General features: G+C 38.0%; 1 protein-coding gene across 1 annotated transcript in view; it reads left to right on the forward strand.

Annotated features, from left to right (window-relative positions):
* Positions 1-15,297, forward strand: part of LOC149816619 (protein HCC2-like) — a 44,666-nt gene that overhangs the window by 2,278 nt on the left and 27,091 nt on the right. Inside the window, exons 2-4 of the mRNA XM_089986848.1 lie at positions 1,584-1,713; positions 1,932-2,007; positions 4,001-4,207. Coding sequence (XP_089842974.1) covers positions 1,584-1,713; positions 1,932-2,007; positions 4,001-4,207 — 413 coding nt within the window. The remainder of the gene's footprint in view (positions 1-1,583; positions 1,714-1,931; positions 2,008-4,000; positions 4,208-15,297) is intronic.

Raw genomic sequence — 15,297 nt, forward strand, 5'->3', positions numbered from 1 at the left:
TACAACCAAAAAATCATATATGAAGCATTTATGTCTCTATGAGCTGCATAAGGCATCATCAAACATCAATTATCTCACAAGAACAATGCAAAATATTAAATATCTTGCAATTAAGAACATGCCATAAGACTCATACTTTCATATTACATAAACAAAAACAAAATAACCTATGTCACACGGACTCGGCTAGGGAGGCGCCACACCCGAGTCGACACGCCCTGACACGGGTGCGGCTTCAGACTCGGCCCGGACTCGGTCAATGCCGAGTCAGACTCGGTCAACGAGTCAAGGCCAAGTCCGTCCACATTTTGGACTCGGTCAACTTTGACCGAGTCCAAAAATATCCATTTTTAGGACAAAAAACAAAAAAATTTCATTTTTTATATATCTTTTAAATATATATATATATATATAACCAGATTGTGCAATGCAGTTGTACAGTCACAGACTGTGCAACTGCAACTGCACATTCACTGCATTGCACAGTCTGTGCAACTGTTAACGTATAAAGTTTAAACATTTGAATGTCAAAACTGAACAGATCACAAAGATGTGAATGCTATAGTAAAGGGGTCATTTCAAAAATTGGACTAGTACAGATTATGGACCATTTCACAAGGTCATAGTTTCAAGTTTTTTTCCCTTTAACCATGGCCCATAGATGTGTTTACCTTAATTTTAATTGTTTACTAGAATTATTGTTATATATATAGCTGAGTCCCCGTGTCCAAAATTTTTGAAATTGCGCCGCACCCGTGTCGCACCCGCACCTATGTGACATAGAAAATAACCAAGTTTATGAACACTTAAGTGTTAAATAACTAAGTTTTTTGAAAACATAACCTCAATCATCATCATCATTATTTTCTTCTTCTCCTCCTCCTCCTTAGGCATCCATGTCGTCTCCAATATACGTTGGCTCTTCATCATCTACTTCCTTTGCTCCTTCCATATTGATCCACTGAATGTCTTCTTCGTTCAAAATGCATGCTTTTTCTTCAACCTATGCATCCGAGGGTGCGTGGATACCCTTCTAATGGCATCTATACAAATGAGAAAGTTGGCTTTGAAGAGGTCTTTAAAACCACAAAAATAAAAAAATATGATTCAGCCATTTTAAAGTGCGTCGAAGGTGTATTGTATGATACACCATGTATTGTATGATACACCATGTATTGTACAATACACTCAATACAGATATGATATTGTATCAATTTTTCCAATAGTTACGATACGATCGTACCGTATTGTATGATACGATACAATACTTACAACATTGCCTCAAACTAGTACTGCTTCAAAATTAGATGTGTAGATACCCATAGAAATCAAGTTGCCCTTTATGGATGATTTTATCCAGAACTTGCACATAGTTGTTCTTAAATATAGATGAAAAAGTGCTCATAAATTTATTGGTAGTTTACGTCTATCTGTCCTGAATGATATGTTGTTTCACTGTGTAGCCTGTTCAGGCTTTTCAAATGTGTACACAGTTTTCTTTCTATAGTAGTCTAGTGTAGTCAAGATCATATTTGTTATCCATGGGAATATCCATTCATCTGAAAGTGTTTTTTCAAACTTAGGCATGGTCCCTTCCTGAGGCACTTTCGCGGGCTTGCTGCAGCACCCCATCATAGCAACAAAAGGGCAGCTACCAACCTTCCACTGCCAGTGGAAACATTGCATTCTCAATCTTGGAGTTATTATATTGTTGTATGCATCATTTTAATTTTCTTTTTAAGTCACTGAAAAGATGTTCATCTTGTTCTCTGTGTGTTGAGTAGCTTACTTTACTGTATATGTCATATTGTTCTCACTAAAAGATAATATATTTTCTTCATTGATCTAGGGAGGAACTTGTCTTGGCACTTTAAGTAGATGTCAGCTTGATTGATTTATGTGTGTTAACTGCAAGTCTGCAATTGTTGCAGCCAGCAGCATTACTGGTGATTACTGGAGCTGGCCTATTGGTTCATTATAATGATGAACGGAGAGCAATTATGAAAGGTTCTACTGTATCAATATCTGTTCTTTTGCTTCTGTCTTGCCATTTTCTTTCTGTAAAATTTTATTGATATCAATTTGGTGTTCAGCAATTGATTTAGCTAACCACCTCTCTCTTTCTCTCTACACACACAAACACATACACACAATGCAAGTTAGAACTAAGGGTTGCCATCGTAATGAACTAATTATCAACAGGTAAAAATAACGTGAACTTCAAATGATAAACCTTGTGAATGAGTGTGGACTTGGTAGAGGTTGAGGAGTTTGACAATTTACAGGGAGACTTGCTAAAAGTTGTGCTGGGAACATTTGAACCTTGTGAGGAAAATGGAACTCTTTTTCTAGGAAATACGTGACCTCTATACTAGTTTTTTTTTTGTGCCTTGTTTTTTATAGTATTAATCAAACTTCAGCTTTCCCGTGTTATTTCTCAACATCTGGTTGTCAGCAGTCACACTTAGACTGACCTACTGGACATACGAACTTCAGAGTTGAAGCTGCGAAAACCCCATGATTGGACTTATTGTTATTCTTTTGGTATGTTGTCAATATATCTATGGGTATAATCATGAGTACAAGACCATACTGGCCATCTACACAAGTAATTGTTGACATATTATGTTTGGAAAGAAGTGAATCAGTTATTGAAATTAATCTGGATTGTCCATAAACTCACCATAATCCCCTAGACTTGATGATAAATGTATATTGTCAATATCGAGGTGTTGTCTTCAGTAATCTCTAGAAGAGTGCTTTAAGCAGGAGAATTTTTAGGCTTCGTGGAGAAAGCCTCTGAATCATCTATCCTTCTATGACATTATGATGGTTCATCCTTGATAGTTCTACAAGACAAACTAATCATCCATGTTGCTGAACCTTTAACTAGAGAAAACACTGGTTCAGTAAGAATACGGTATATCCATGTAATCATAATATTTGACATGCTTCCCACTTTGTAATGTTCCCAAATGTTCATAACATTCAGTATTTATAAGGTTTTAGCATGATTTTAAACCTTTTCCTCATTCATCTAGGATACCTATCCAGAGGTATTTTTATTTTGCAGCTTTTGAAGAGGTACCTCGGAAACATTGCTAGGAGTAGCTAAAGCTTTTTGATAGGTTAAGAATTTTTCTCCAGTAAAATTCTTGAATTACCTACATGGATGATGCAACTTATGGTTTGACAACTAGTCTCAATCTTAGTGTTTTGGGTTCAAGTGATCTGAGTGAGGGGGCCTGTGAGAAGTTGGAATCAAGTACGAGTGCTTAGTATTAATTGGAGACTTCATTCTGCTATTGACAATTGTATCACATGTACAATGTGTTTTCGGAGAAATGTCTCCATGCTTGTGCATGTGTTAATTTTCGTCAAAAGTAGCTTAAAAAACAATGTAGTTATCAATATTTTTTATCCCATCAACAGGAAAACATGACTAATATACGTTATTTCTAACCTAAAGTGCTTCCTCATTCATTTTTCCTTTCCCCTTCCAATTCTTCTTGGTTGTATGCTACTAAGTTTGTAGCTGGTTTGACATTGTATGGCTTTCACTGTGAAGTTCTAGTACAATACCAAGTATTTGAAGATTGCTTTCCTTTTCTTCACAGTTTACAGTTGCCGTTAAAACTTCTCTGCTTTGTCATGCAACTACATCAATTCTACATCTTTTCTATCCTGGTTAAATGTGACATCTGGACAAATGCTTCCAATGCCTCATGCAGTCTGTTTTCATAGTTCACTTTTGCCTTCACTATTTGAGTTTCCAATATCTATACCACAATTGATTTTGTTATTTTACTGCATTTGTGTCGCTAGATTTAAGTCATTCAAGTTGATAACATTCTTTTCTGCTGAAATATCTGAACTTATTGCTGGGAGAATATTCTAGCATGTGAGCAGTTTGGAATATTTCCCATGGTTGCATGCTATTAAGACTTATTTTCTTCTATTTGGATGCCTGTGACTCTTCATATTTTTGTTTTATTGCCAGGGTCAAGTGAAAGCAAAGAGGGCCATGAGAGTACTCTAAATAGACCCACAATTGGTGGCCCATTTTCTTTAGTTGACTCAGAATTTCGATGTGTAAATGAGCAAGACCTCAAAGGGAATTGGAATATTATGTACTTTGGGTATACCTCTTCTCCTGATGTTTGTCCAAAAGAGATTGAGAAGATGGCAATGACAGTCGACATACTAGGTATGAGGTCCCCTGCCTTTTCTTTGTTCTATTTTGTTTGTGTCAAGTTCTTTATAATCCATCCTGCTTTGACGCTTCACTATTTTGGCTGCACGCACACCAGACTTCTTTTTTTTGTTTTTGATAGGTGTTGAGAATAGGTGGTTTTTAGGTTAAAGTTCTTTTATATTAGAGGTGTTTTGAATTTTTGTTTTCATAAGGACTTAGTTATAATTTTTCCTTTTAGCCTCTCTCTATTTAATATAAAGAGAAGCCCTACTCTAATGTAACGAAATTAGTTTCTGTGCAGCCGACTCTCTTTCTTTCTCTCTCTCTCTCTCTCTCTACACAGGTGGCTGCTTCCTTCTACATGGTATCAGAGCACTCGATCTCGGGAGCGTAATCACGAGAGGCTCATCATCACCCACAAGAGGCTCATCATCACCAACGAATAAAGAAAAACCCCGACTGCGTGAAATCAGGTTTGTTGTTCAGCGATTGTGGAAGATCTGATAACAGATCTGGGATGTTACCCAGATCTAAGGATGGAGCTCCCAGCGAGGATTTCCTGGAGCCGTAACCTCTTTTTTATTTTGGAATCTGGAGTTTTTTTTTCTTTGTGATCTCCTGTCGTGATTTCTTGGACATTGACGAGTTGCGTTCCTGCTGTTGAGTGCCTGCCGTGACTGCTGTGCTGTTTATGCTGTTGGTTGTTCCTGCTGTGCTGTTTGTGTTGTTGGCTGTTTGGGTCACGCAACAAGTCTATGTACTGCTGCGTGCCAGCCGTGATTTTTCATGTTTTTCTGTGTTGATTGAGTGCCTGCCGTGATTCTGAAATTTATTTCCTATACTTGTTGCGTGTGATCGAGATATGTTTGATCTCTTTAATTGTCCTCTGAAGTCTTATTGGCTGTTATGCCTTATATGGTTTGGGAACAACAGCTGGCGTGATCATCTGTGTTGCAATTGAATATTATCGTGGTGTGTTTGGGTACAACACTGGTCGTGACTCCCTGTTGTGTCGAGTTTTGTTTCGTGTTGTGTTAGTTCAAGCTATCCCTCTGTCGTGAAAGCAGCTCGAGTGATTCCCTGCTGGTTGTGGGCTGTTTTTTAACAGCAGGACTGATTTCTTACAGTGTTGGAAAAGTTCCACTTGGATACTTGCTGTTCAAATGAGCAGTATGGCTGAAAATTTGAAATGTGATTCTAAAATGGAACATATTGGGGAGTATAAGGCTTTTGCCAACCCATTCTCGTATGGCTCTTCCGTAAGGTTGAATGAAACCAACTATGCCAGATGGTCCAGAACTTTTATGATGTCGGTATCTGGACATCGTCGAAAATATATTCTGTTGGAAGGCGAACCCACTGAGAAATTGGGAAAATATGTTACCTGGGATGAAGATAATGACATAGTTATGTCATGGATCATGAATAGTGTCGAACCCCATATTGCAGATGGATTGATCTACTATAATACTGCCAAACTGATGTGGGACAATCTTCGTGATACATACTCACAAGAAACGAATGTGAGTCGTATCCTGCAAGTCTAACAGGAAATATATAATTTGCAACAGGGAGATCAGACCTTGGCCCAGTACTATGCCTCTGTCAAAGCTGCGTTTGAAAGACTTAATGCTCACAAGCCTCTTTGTTGCTCGAAGCAAAATGATCATCAAGAACAAACCATGGTTGCTCGTTTTCTTACAGGTCTTTCTTCAGATTTTTCTGTTGCAAAAGTTTAAATGTTGACTGGATCAGATGTTCCCACTCTTGTTGATGCTTACAATCGTCTGAGTAGACTTGCGATCTCTCTGCCACAATCTCAGCCTGTGACTCAGTCATCTGCTCTTGTTGTCTCATCTGGTTATGGGCGTGGAAATATTCAGAATATCAGAGGACGAGGACGTGGACGTGGACGTGGACGTGGTATGAGAGGCAGAGGAAAGCTTCAATGTACATTCTGTGGAAAATCTGGACGTGGACGTGGTATGGGAGGTTGGCCGACCATGCTTATCCCAGGTTGGGCAAGCATCACCGAAGTTCATTCCCTTCGAGTCAGAGTCAGTCTTGTAATAAAGTTTTTGAACTTCTTCATGCAGATGTATGGGGTCCTAGTAAGATTCCTACTAGGACTTAGTGTCGTTATTATCTTGTTATTGTTGATGATTTCTCTAAGTTGTCATGGGTATTTTTAATAAAGGAACGATCTGAAGTTCCAAGTATTATCAAATCCTTAATTCTTGAAATAAAAACTCAGTTTGAATCTATTGTCAAGATTGTTCGCACTGATAATGCTCTCGAGTTTAAATCAAAAGGTCTGTTACAATTTTACCAAGATCATGGCATTCAACCCTAAACTTCCTATGCCTATTCATCTCAACAAAATGGGGTGGCTGAGCGAAAACATCGACACCTGCTTGATGTTGCCAGGACCATTATGATTCAATCCAATGTTCCTGCGTTATACTGGGGTGATGCGATTACCATTGCTTGCTATCTGATCAACCGCATGCCTTCGTCTTCTGTGGGTGATCAAATTCCATTACATATCCTAAAACCTAATGCCCCACTTTTTTCTTTCTCACCAAAAATATTTGGATGTGTTTGTTTTGTACACAAACTTGGCCCTGACCGTGATAAATTAGCCGCCTAAGCTACAAAATGCATATTTATAGGTTATCCAAAAAATCAAAAGGGCTATCGATGTTATGATCCTATTTCTCGCCGAGAGTATGTCAGTGCCGATGTATCTTTCTTGGAATCCTCTCCATATTACTCTATTTCCGGTTCCCCGCTGCAGGTTGATCCAGCTGAGTCTTTTCCATTACCTATACCTCCTTTTCCTTTGGAATCTGTGCCCTCATTACCGAACCAAACTTCATCCCCTTCCAGATTTAATAATCCTCCATTGGTATATGTGCGTAGAGCTCCACTTCCGCAAGAGCCTTCATCTTCTTCTTCTCCTGAGGTAAGTTCTACTGACAATAGTGATCTTCAGGATGATGATAACAGGCCTATTGCTCTACGAAAAGGGACACGACAATGTACCGTATATCCCATATCTCATTTTGTCTCCGATGCCAGAATTGGAAATCAGATGAAGTCTTTTATTTCAGCCTTATCTGCTGAAACCATTCTTCTGAACTATCAACAGGCAGAACTTGATAATCGCTGGAAGCTGGCTATGCAAGAAGAAATGAATGCTTTAGTATCTCAGCATACATGGGATCTGGTTGATTCCCCAGCAGATGCTGACATTGTTGGATGTAAATGGGTGTATACAATAAAGTACAAATCTAATGGTTCTATTGAAAGGTACAAGGTCAGATTAGTAGCGAAAGGATATACTCAGACATATGGTATTGACTTCTTTGAAACTTTTTCTCCGGTTGCACGGATGGGTACCATCCGTCTTGTTCTCTCAGTTGCTATTCAGTATGGTTGGAGCCTGTGCCAATTCGATGTGAAAAATGCATTTCTATATGGTGATCTATCTGAGACCGTTTACATGCAACAACCTCCAGGATTCGAGGTTGAGGGGGAGTGTCAGAAAGTGTCTAGATTGAGAAAGGTGATTTATGGCTTGAAACAAAGTCCTCGTGCATGGTTTCAAAAGTTGTTTGAAGTGATGTCAAGTTTTGGCTTTAATAGATCAACAACAGATCATACACTATTTATAAAGAAAACTAACTCTGGCATAGTTGTTATAGTGGTATATGTGGATGACATCATTCTTACAGGAGATGATGTGAAAGCTATTGAAGCCACAAAGGCTCATCTTCAAAACACTTTGTTACAAAAGACCTTGGTTCACTCAGGTATTTTCTGGGTATAGAAGTTGCTAGGAGCTGTGAAGGGATGGTTTTGTTTCAACGAAAGTATGTTCTTGACTTATTAAAGGAAACAGGCATGTTGGGAGCTAAACCAACAAATATTCCCATGGACCATAAAGTTCAGTTGTTTGAAGAAGGGTCAAAACCAGTTGATAGCAAAAGCTATCGCTCCCTAGTAGGGAAGCTATTATATGTAACTGTGACCAGGCCAGATATTGTTTTAGCAGTAAGCAAAGTTAGTCAGTTTTTGGACAAACCAACTGAGGTACACTGGAATGCAGCCATAATGATTCTTAGATATCTAAAATCCTCTCCTGGAAAGGGGTTATTGTTCAGGAAAGGTGGAACTCTGGAGATAATAGCCTATTCTGATGCTGACTATGCTGGATCTGTAGTAGATAGAAAATCTACCACAGGATTCTGTGTGTTTTTGGGAGACAACTTGATTTCGTGGAGAAGAAACAAAATGTGGTTTCCAGGTCGTGTGCAGAATCAAAATATCGGGCTATGGCCCAAACAATTGCTGAATTGATGTGGGTTCGCAAAGTTCTTCATGATCTCCAGGTGAAGTTTTCCTCTCCAATGTCCATGATGTGCGATAACAAAGCGGCGACATATATAGCAAACAATCCTGTCTTTCATGAGAGAACAAAGCACATTGAGGTTGATTGCCACTATGTAAGAGATATGATTCAAGCTGGTCATATCACTACCAAATACCTAAAGTCGGAAGACCAAGTTGCAGATATGTTTACAAAGCCTCTTGCTAGGCCAAATTTCTCAAAATGTTGTGACAAGCTGAGCATGATTGATATCTATGCTCCAGCTTGAGGGGGAGTGTTGAGAATAGGTGGTTTTTAGGTTAAAGTTCTTTTATATTAGAGGTGTTTTGAATTTTTGTTTTCATAAGGACTTAGTTGTAATTTTTCCTTTTAGCCTCTCTCTATTTAATATAGAGAGAAGCCCTACTCTAATGTAACGAAATTAGTTTCTGTGCAACCGACTCTCTTTCTTTCTCTCTCTCTCTCTCTCTCCACAGGTGGTTGCTTCCTTCTACAATAGGCAAGGACTGTAACGACCCCAATCCATACCCTTTGAAAATGCAGAATATTATATATATATATATATATATTTCAATGCGGAAACCTTCTCAGAGATCCGGGGTCCTCACAGTTCCAATTTCCATTAGATAGCCCAACCACCACAAACGAACTTGCAACCATCATCCATAAGAACTAACTAAAACTCTTTTATTAATGAACCAATAAGAGTTTCATACACAACTCAAAAGTGAAGTAACAACTGCAGAAATTAAAAGAACTAAAAGAAGCAAAAATAAAGCCACTATGTCCCCTGCTGAAGTTGACAAGCTCAAGTATGACTCTCATCCATTTCCAGTAGCCAGTCCAGCCTCACTGTTCACCATGTCCTGTGAAAAACCAATAAAGCAGGGTGTCAGAACCGAAATTCTGAGCACAACTACTTCTAAAGAAACCAGGCGAGACAAAGAACATGGATAAGATTTCATGCATTGATTTGAGTGAGTGCAGATATAAAATTTGCAGCATTCAAATATCCATACCTACCAACAATTACATATACTCACCAGTCAAGAACAGTAAAGCAGTACCATATATTAAGAACTAAATGACCAAACCTTGCAACATGATTTCAAGAAGTAAATCATATGCTACCACCAAATCATGTCATGATATAGAGAATAATTCAAACATGCATGATCTAATGCATAACAGGCAAATGCATGATTATATGCAATGCATGATTTCTTCTGTTATCTTTCATTTAAGTTTCATCTTTCCATATGCATGCCCTATTAAATGCACACAAGCTTAAGTTCCTCTTTTTAATTACCGTTGCTCGCGGATACACCAAACGGGTACAATCCCCAAGGTCAAGTAGGTTCCCAAGGTAGCTTAACACACAATTTGTATTTTATTACTGGATTCCAACTTAGCCCTCGACCGAATCACCTTCGGAACATTAGACCTCCACATCTAATGTCGGGGACACAAGGGACACCCCACGCCCACAAGTGTCACTTCCTTGGTACCATAACAACAGCTGTGTCAAACACACCACTCCCGGGTAAAGTGCAGACTCTCCCTAAAACCGTGGCCAGGAGAAAGAACCTCAATATCGGGTTCAGGAGACAAAATTATAGCACACGGAGTTTTTGTATCCTCACAGTCTCCCCAAGACCGAATCTCTAAGATTCTCATACTCCAGATGAGATATCCCAGAATGTATATTATACTATTCTTATTATATTTTTATTAAAGTTAATTCTTTAAGTTTGCAACACCATATGCAAAAGTAAAGTGAAAAAACCCGCATTCTCCCTTGCGGGGACCCTTACGGAACTCCAGCCCGTATAAACAACTAGAACAGTGTAGTAATGTACCAAACCATCTTATGTGGTTTAAGTGATGCAGTTAAAAACATATGTGATAGGAAACCAAACCCACGACTCTCCAGGTCGGTGATGGTCCATTTAGGCCATCGATGCATCCCATAACAAAACCAAAATAGTGTTTTATTTATAGCACTAGGCCAAAGTGCCAAAAGCATGTGCACTCTGTTAAAATATGTAATCTCATATAATATCTCATATGTAATCTCATAGACATGTAATGTTTTATCTCCTTTCTAGTTAGGATTTTTCGTTTAATTAATTCTAGTTAAAATACAACTAGAATTAGCCAAACCAGTCCATCATTGGACTGATTTGGCCTTTACCTTTTTGACTAGTCAAAAAGGTACCTTTTTGACCAAGTCAAAAAGGTAAATCCAAAAAGAGCTGTTGGACTCCCCAACAGCTCTATTAGAGCCGTTGGAGAGTCCAACAGCTCTCTTAAGGCTTCTCTCTACCTCTCTATAAATATGGGGCTATTCCCCTTGTAAATACTTACTCTTGTTTTGGGTTTTTATCTCAAATCAATAAAATTGTTTATTTTTCATTTTTATACCCGTTTCGGGTTGTGTGTATTCTTAAGTTCTCTTTGTGAACCTTTGTGGTTCTTATGATGTATTTGTGAGAACTTGTTGAGAGACATTTGTTGTAGCGTATTTTTCACTTTCTTACATGGTATCAAAGCAAGGTCGGTGGACGTGTATTGGGAAGCGTGTCATGCAACTACTCTTCAAGAAAGTGAAGTCTCTTTGAAGGAGTGCTCGTGTGTAGCCTTGAAGGGCGTGGAAGGCTACTTATTTTCGATCTTTGTGGTTAAAATATTCCTCTTCTCACTTGCTTTTCTTCTTCCCCTCTCATTCCCAAGCTTGTAAAATGGATGACAATGATAATGTCACCATTAAGTCCATAAAACTCAACGATTCAAACTATGTAACATGGGCTTCAATCATGAAGCATCTTATTTGGGGAAAGGGTCTATGGGGCTTAGTTGATGGAACCGATAAGGAACCTAAACTAACGCTCACTAAAGACGAAGGTGGAAGAGAAGTACCTCTTTCGGAGGTGGAAAAAACTAAGGCCATCTCCACATATGAAAAGGAATGGAAAGAATGGAGAATGGGTCACGCCAAGATCATGTCTTGGCTAATTTCTAGTGTAGACATAAAGAAGTGTTCAAGTCTCGCAAAATTGAACATGCTAATGATGCGTAGGAATATCTTAAGAGAATGTATTCTCTTAAAGATATTGCTCATATATGTAACTTACAAGAAAAGGTTCGGAATATGGTTCAAGGAGAGAGAAATATTAGAGAATACTACAATAGCTTATCCGAACTATGGGAAGAGTTGGCTCTTCTTGAACCAAAGTGGCATTGTCCACAAGACATTGAGCTTCGCCAAAATCAAGTAAATGCGGAGCATTTTTTTCAATTTATAAATGGGTTGAGACCCGAATTTGAATCAACCAAGTCCGCTCTTCTACATCGGGGAAATGTTTCCTCTATTGAAGATACCATTGAAGAGCTAAGTATGGAAGAAAATAGACTCAAGAAACGAGTCGACAAAAGCGATGATGATACAGTTTTAGCTGTATCTAGATCAGGTAATCACATTCGCACATACAAACCTCCACATATTGGGAGAATAAACAATGAAAGGCAAGGAAGCGATTTTGAAAGGAGAAAAGTTATTTGTTATTACTGTCATGAACCCAGACATGTTAAAACTTACTGTCCAAAGTTGAAAAAATCTTATGAGAAGAAGGTAGCTGTTGTTGAATCAAAAGAATCAAATGAGACATCCATTGGAAACATGTCCCTGTCTCAGCTGGTAGAGGCTCTACAACCTCTTCTTAAAAGAACTTCTCCCTCAGCTGGAGTTGCGATCTCTTCTGTTGGCACCTCCTATCCAGGTAAACCCCTATGGCTTCTTGACTCTGGTGTTTCTTTTCACATGACACCAAATTTAAAATTATTGTTGCATTGTTATGACTCAGTGGATCGAGTGTTTTTACTGCGGATGGAACATCCCTTGAGATAAAAGGAATAGGAAATTTCGAAAATAACTCTCAAAACTCAAAAGGATTTTGTGTTCCAAAGATTAGATATATCTCCAAACTTAATCTAAATCTCTTATCTGTTTCTCAATTAACTGATCATGGGTGTAATGTTTCCTTCTCTTCTCATGATTGTCAAGTATAGGATCACCAGTCAGGGAAGCTGATTGGGGGAGGCCATAAAGAAGGAGGCTTATATTACATGGATTTTTTGGAATTACCCAAGAAAACATTATGCTGCAATGTTCAAAAAGTAGGCTTGGATCTTTTACACCAAAGATTTGGTCACCCTTGTATATCCAAGCTTCAGTACTTTCCAAAGATGGAAAAATTTTGTAATTTTGAAACTTTCACTTGTGAAAAATGTATTCTTGGAAAAATGAAACGACTAGCATTTCAAGAAAGAACTTTTGTCTCCACTCGACCACTTGAATTAATTCACTCTGATGTTTGGGGTCCTGCACCAGTTACGTCAAAAGGTGGGTTTTTATACTACATAATTTTCGTGGATGACTTTACACGATATACCTGGATTTACTTTCTCAAACACAAATTTGAAGTGTTCTCTTTTTTTCAAATATTTCATAATATGGTCAAAAATCAATTTAAGAATGATATTTCAATATTTCGCACTGATTCAGGGGGAGAATTTTTATCAACTGAATTTAAAGAATATTTGAACTCACATGGAATTTCACACCAAAAATCTTGTCCCTATACCCCTCAACAAAATGGGTTAGCTGAGAGAAAACACAGACACATTATAGAAACAACTAGAACACTACTTATCACACATCAAGTTCCTAAAGTTTTTTTTGGCCGAAGCTATTTTAACTGCTGTGTATCTTATTAATAGGATGCCTTCATCCTCAATAAAGAATATTTCTCCTACTGAAAAGCTTTATAAACAAAAACCTGATTATTCTAGACTGAGGGTGTTTGGGTGCAAGTGCTTTGTTTTTACAGATAAGAATGATAAATTCTCTCCCCGTGCTATACCCTGTACTTTTTTAGGATATGCAAATAATAAAAAAGGATACAGATGTTTTGACCCTAAAAACAACAAGTTATACGTTTCAAGGAATGTATCCTTTCTAGAAAATGAAAGTTTTTTTGAAAACAAAAATTCTACTGAAATAGATGAGTATACCTTCTTGTTGGATCTAGTTCCAAAGGATAGTGAAAGAGAAATTGATCTAGATGATCAGATGGATGTGATTGATTCTGATCCTCATAGAAATAGTCAAGATTGTATTCAATACTCTAGACGAGGAAGTTTAGAAAGACAGTGTGCCCTGGATAAATACACAAGGGAACATGAATCTGCCTCTTCATCTAGAAAATCCACTAGGATCTCGAGGGTTCCTGCAAAGTTTGTGTCATATCAGTCTTTTTCACCAAAACATCAAGCCTTTATTGCTCTAATTCATTCCTATGAAGAACCTCCCAGTTATGATATAGCCAAGGATCAACCAGAATGGGTCAAGGCTATGAAAGTCGAATTAGAAGCCTTAGAAAAAGCAAATACTTGGACCATTCAAGACCATCCTCTAAACAACAAGAAACCTATTGGTTGTCACTGGGTGTACAAGGTGAAAACCAAGAGTGTTGGCACTCTTGAAAGATTCAAGGCTCGGTTGGTGGCAAAAGGCTATTCTCAAGAATATGGAATAGACTATGAAGAGACCTTTGCTCCAGTAGCTAGAATGACCACTGTTAGAATCCTAATAGCTCTTGCATCAATAAAGGGATGGCATATCTTTCAAATGGATGTTAAAAATGTTTTTCTAAATGGAACTTTAGCTGAAGAAGTATACATGGACCCACCACCAGGAATGAATATACCTAAAGGGAAAACACTTCGCCTAAACAAGGCTTTATATGGTCTCAAGCAAGCTCCAAAAGCTTGGTATGATAAGTTTAGTAAGGTTATGCTTGATTTTGGTTTTCGATTTTGTCTTACTGACACAACTTTGTTTGTTAAGAATTCTGATGCAGGTATTATCATCCTTCTACTCTATGTTGACGACATGATCATTACTGGAAGTGATAAACAGAGAGTTTATGATATTAAAAAATTTCTGAAAACACATTTTGAAATGAGTGATTTGGGTTTTTTGAAATATTTTCTTGGTATAGAAGTTGCCTACTCACCTAGAGGTTACTTGCTAACTCAATCTAAATTTTCATTAGATATTGTTGTCAGGTCAGGTATTTCAGATGAAAGACATGTTGATATTCCTGAGATTGTGAATGTCAAAATGAAGATTGATGATGGAGAGCCACTCGAGAATCCGACTCCGTACAGGCAACTTGTTGGGGCTCTATCGTATCTATCTATCACAAGACCTGACATTACACATGCGGTCCATACAGCCAGTCAATTTCAACATGCTCCAACTTCTGTTCATATGGGAACAGTTTTGCGTATTATTAGATATATCAAAAATTCTATTTCTCGAGGATTATTTTTATCCGCTTCCTCTAACTTAGAATTGCTTGCTTATACTGATGCAGATTGGGGTGGTGATCCAAATGACCGCCACTCAACTACAGGTTTTTGTGTCTTTTTAGGAGAATCCTTGGTGTCTTGGCGATGTAAGAAGCAACAAAAGGTCTCTCTCTCATCAACTGAAGTTGAATATAGGGCAATGGCTACAACTACTATGGAATTAGTCTGGCTTCGACGTCTACTTTCCGATATGGGAGTTGAAAGTCCAAAATCATCAAATCTGTGTTGTGACAACAAGAGCTCTATCTATATTTCAAGCAATCAGACATTTCAT

Source organism: Nuphar pumila, chromosome 14 (assembly GCF_984573655.1).
Source record: "Nuphar pumila chromosome 14, dmNupPumi1.hap1.1, whole genome shotgun sequence".
NCBI lineage: Eukaryota > Viridiplantae > Streptophyta > Magnoliopsida > Nymphaeales > Nymphaeaceae > Nuphar > Nuphar pumila.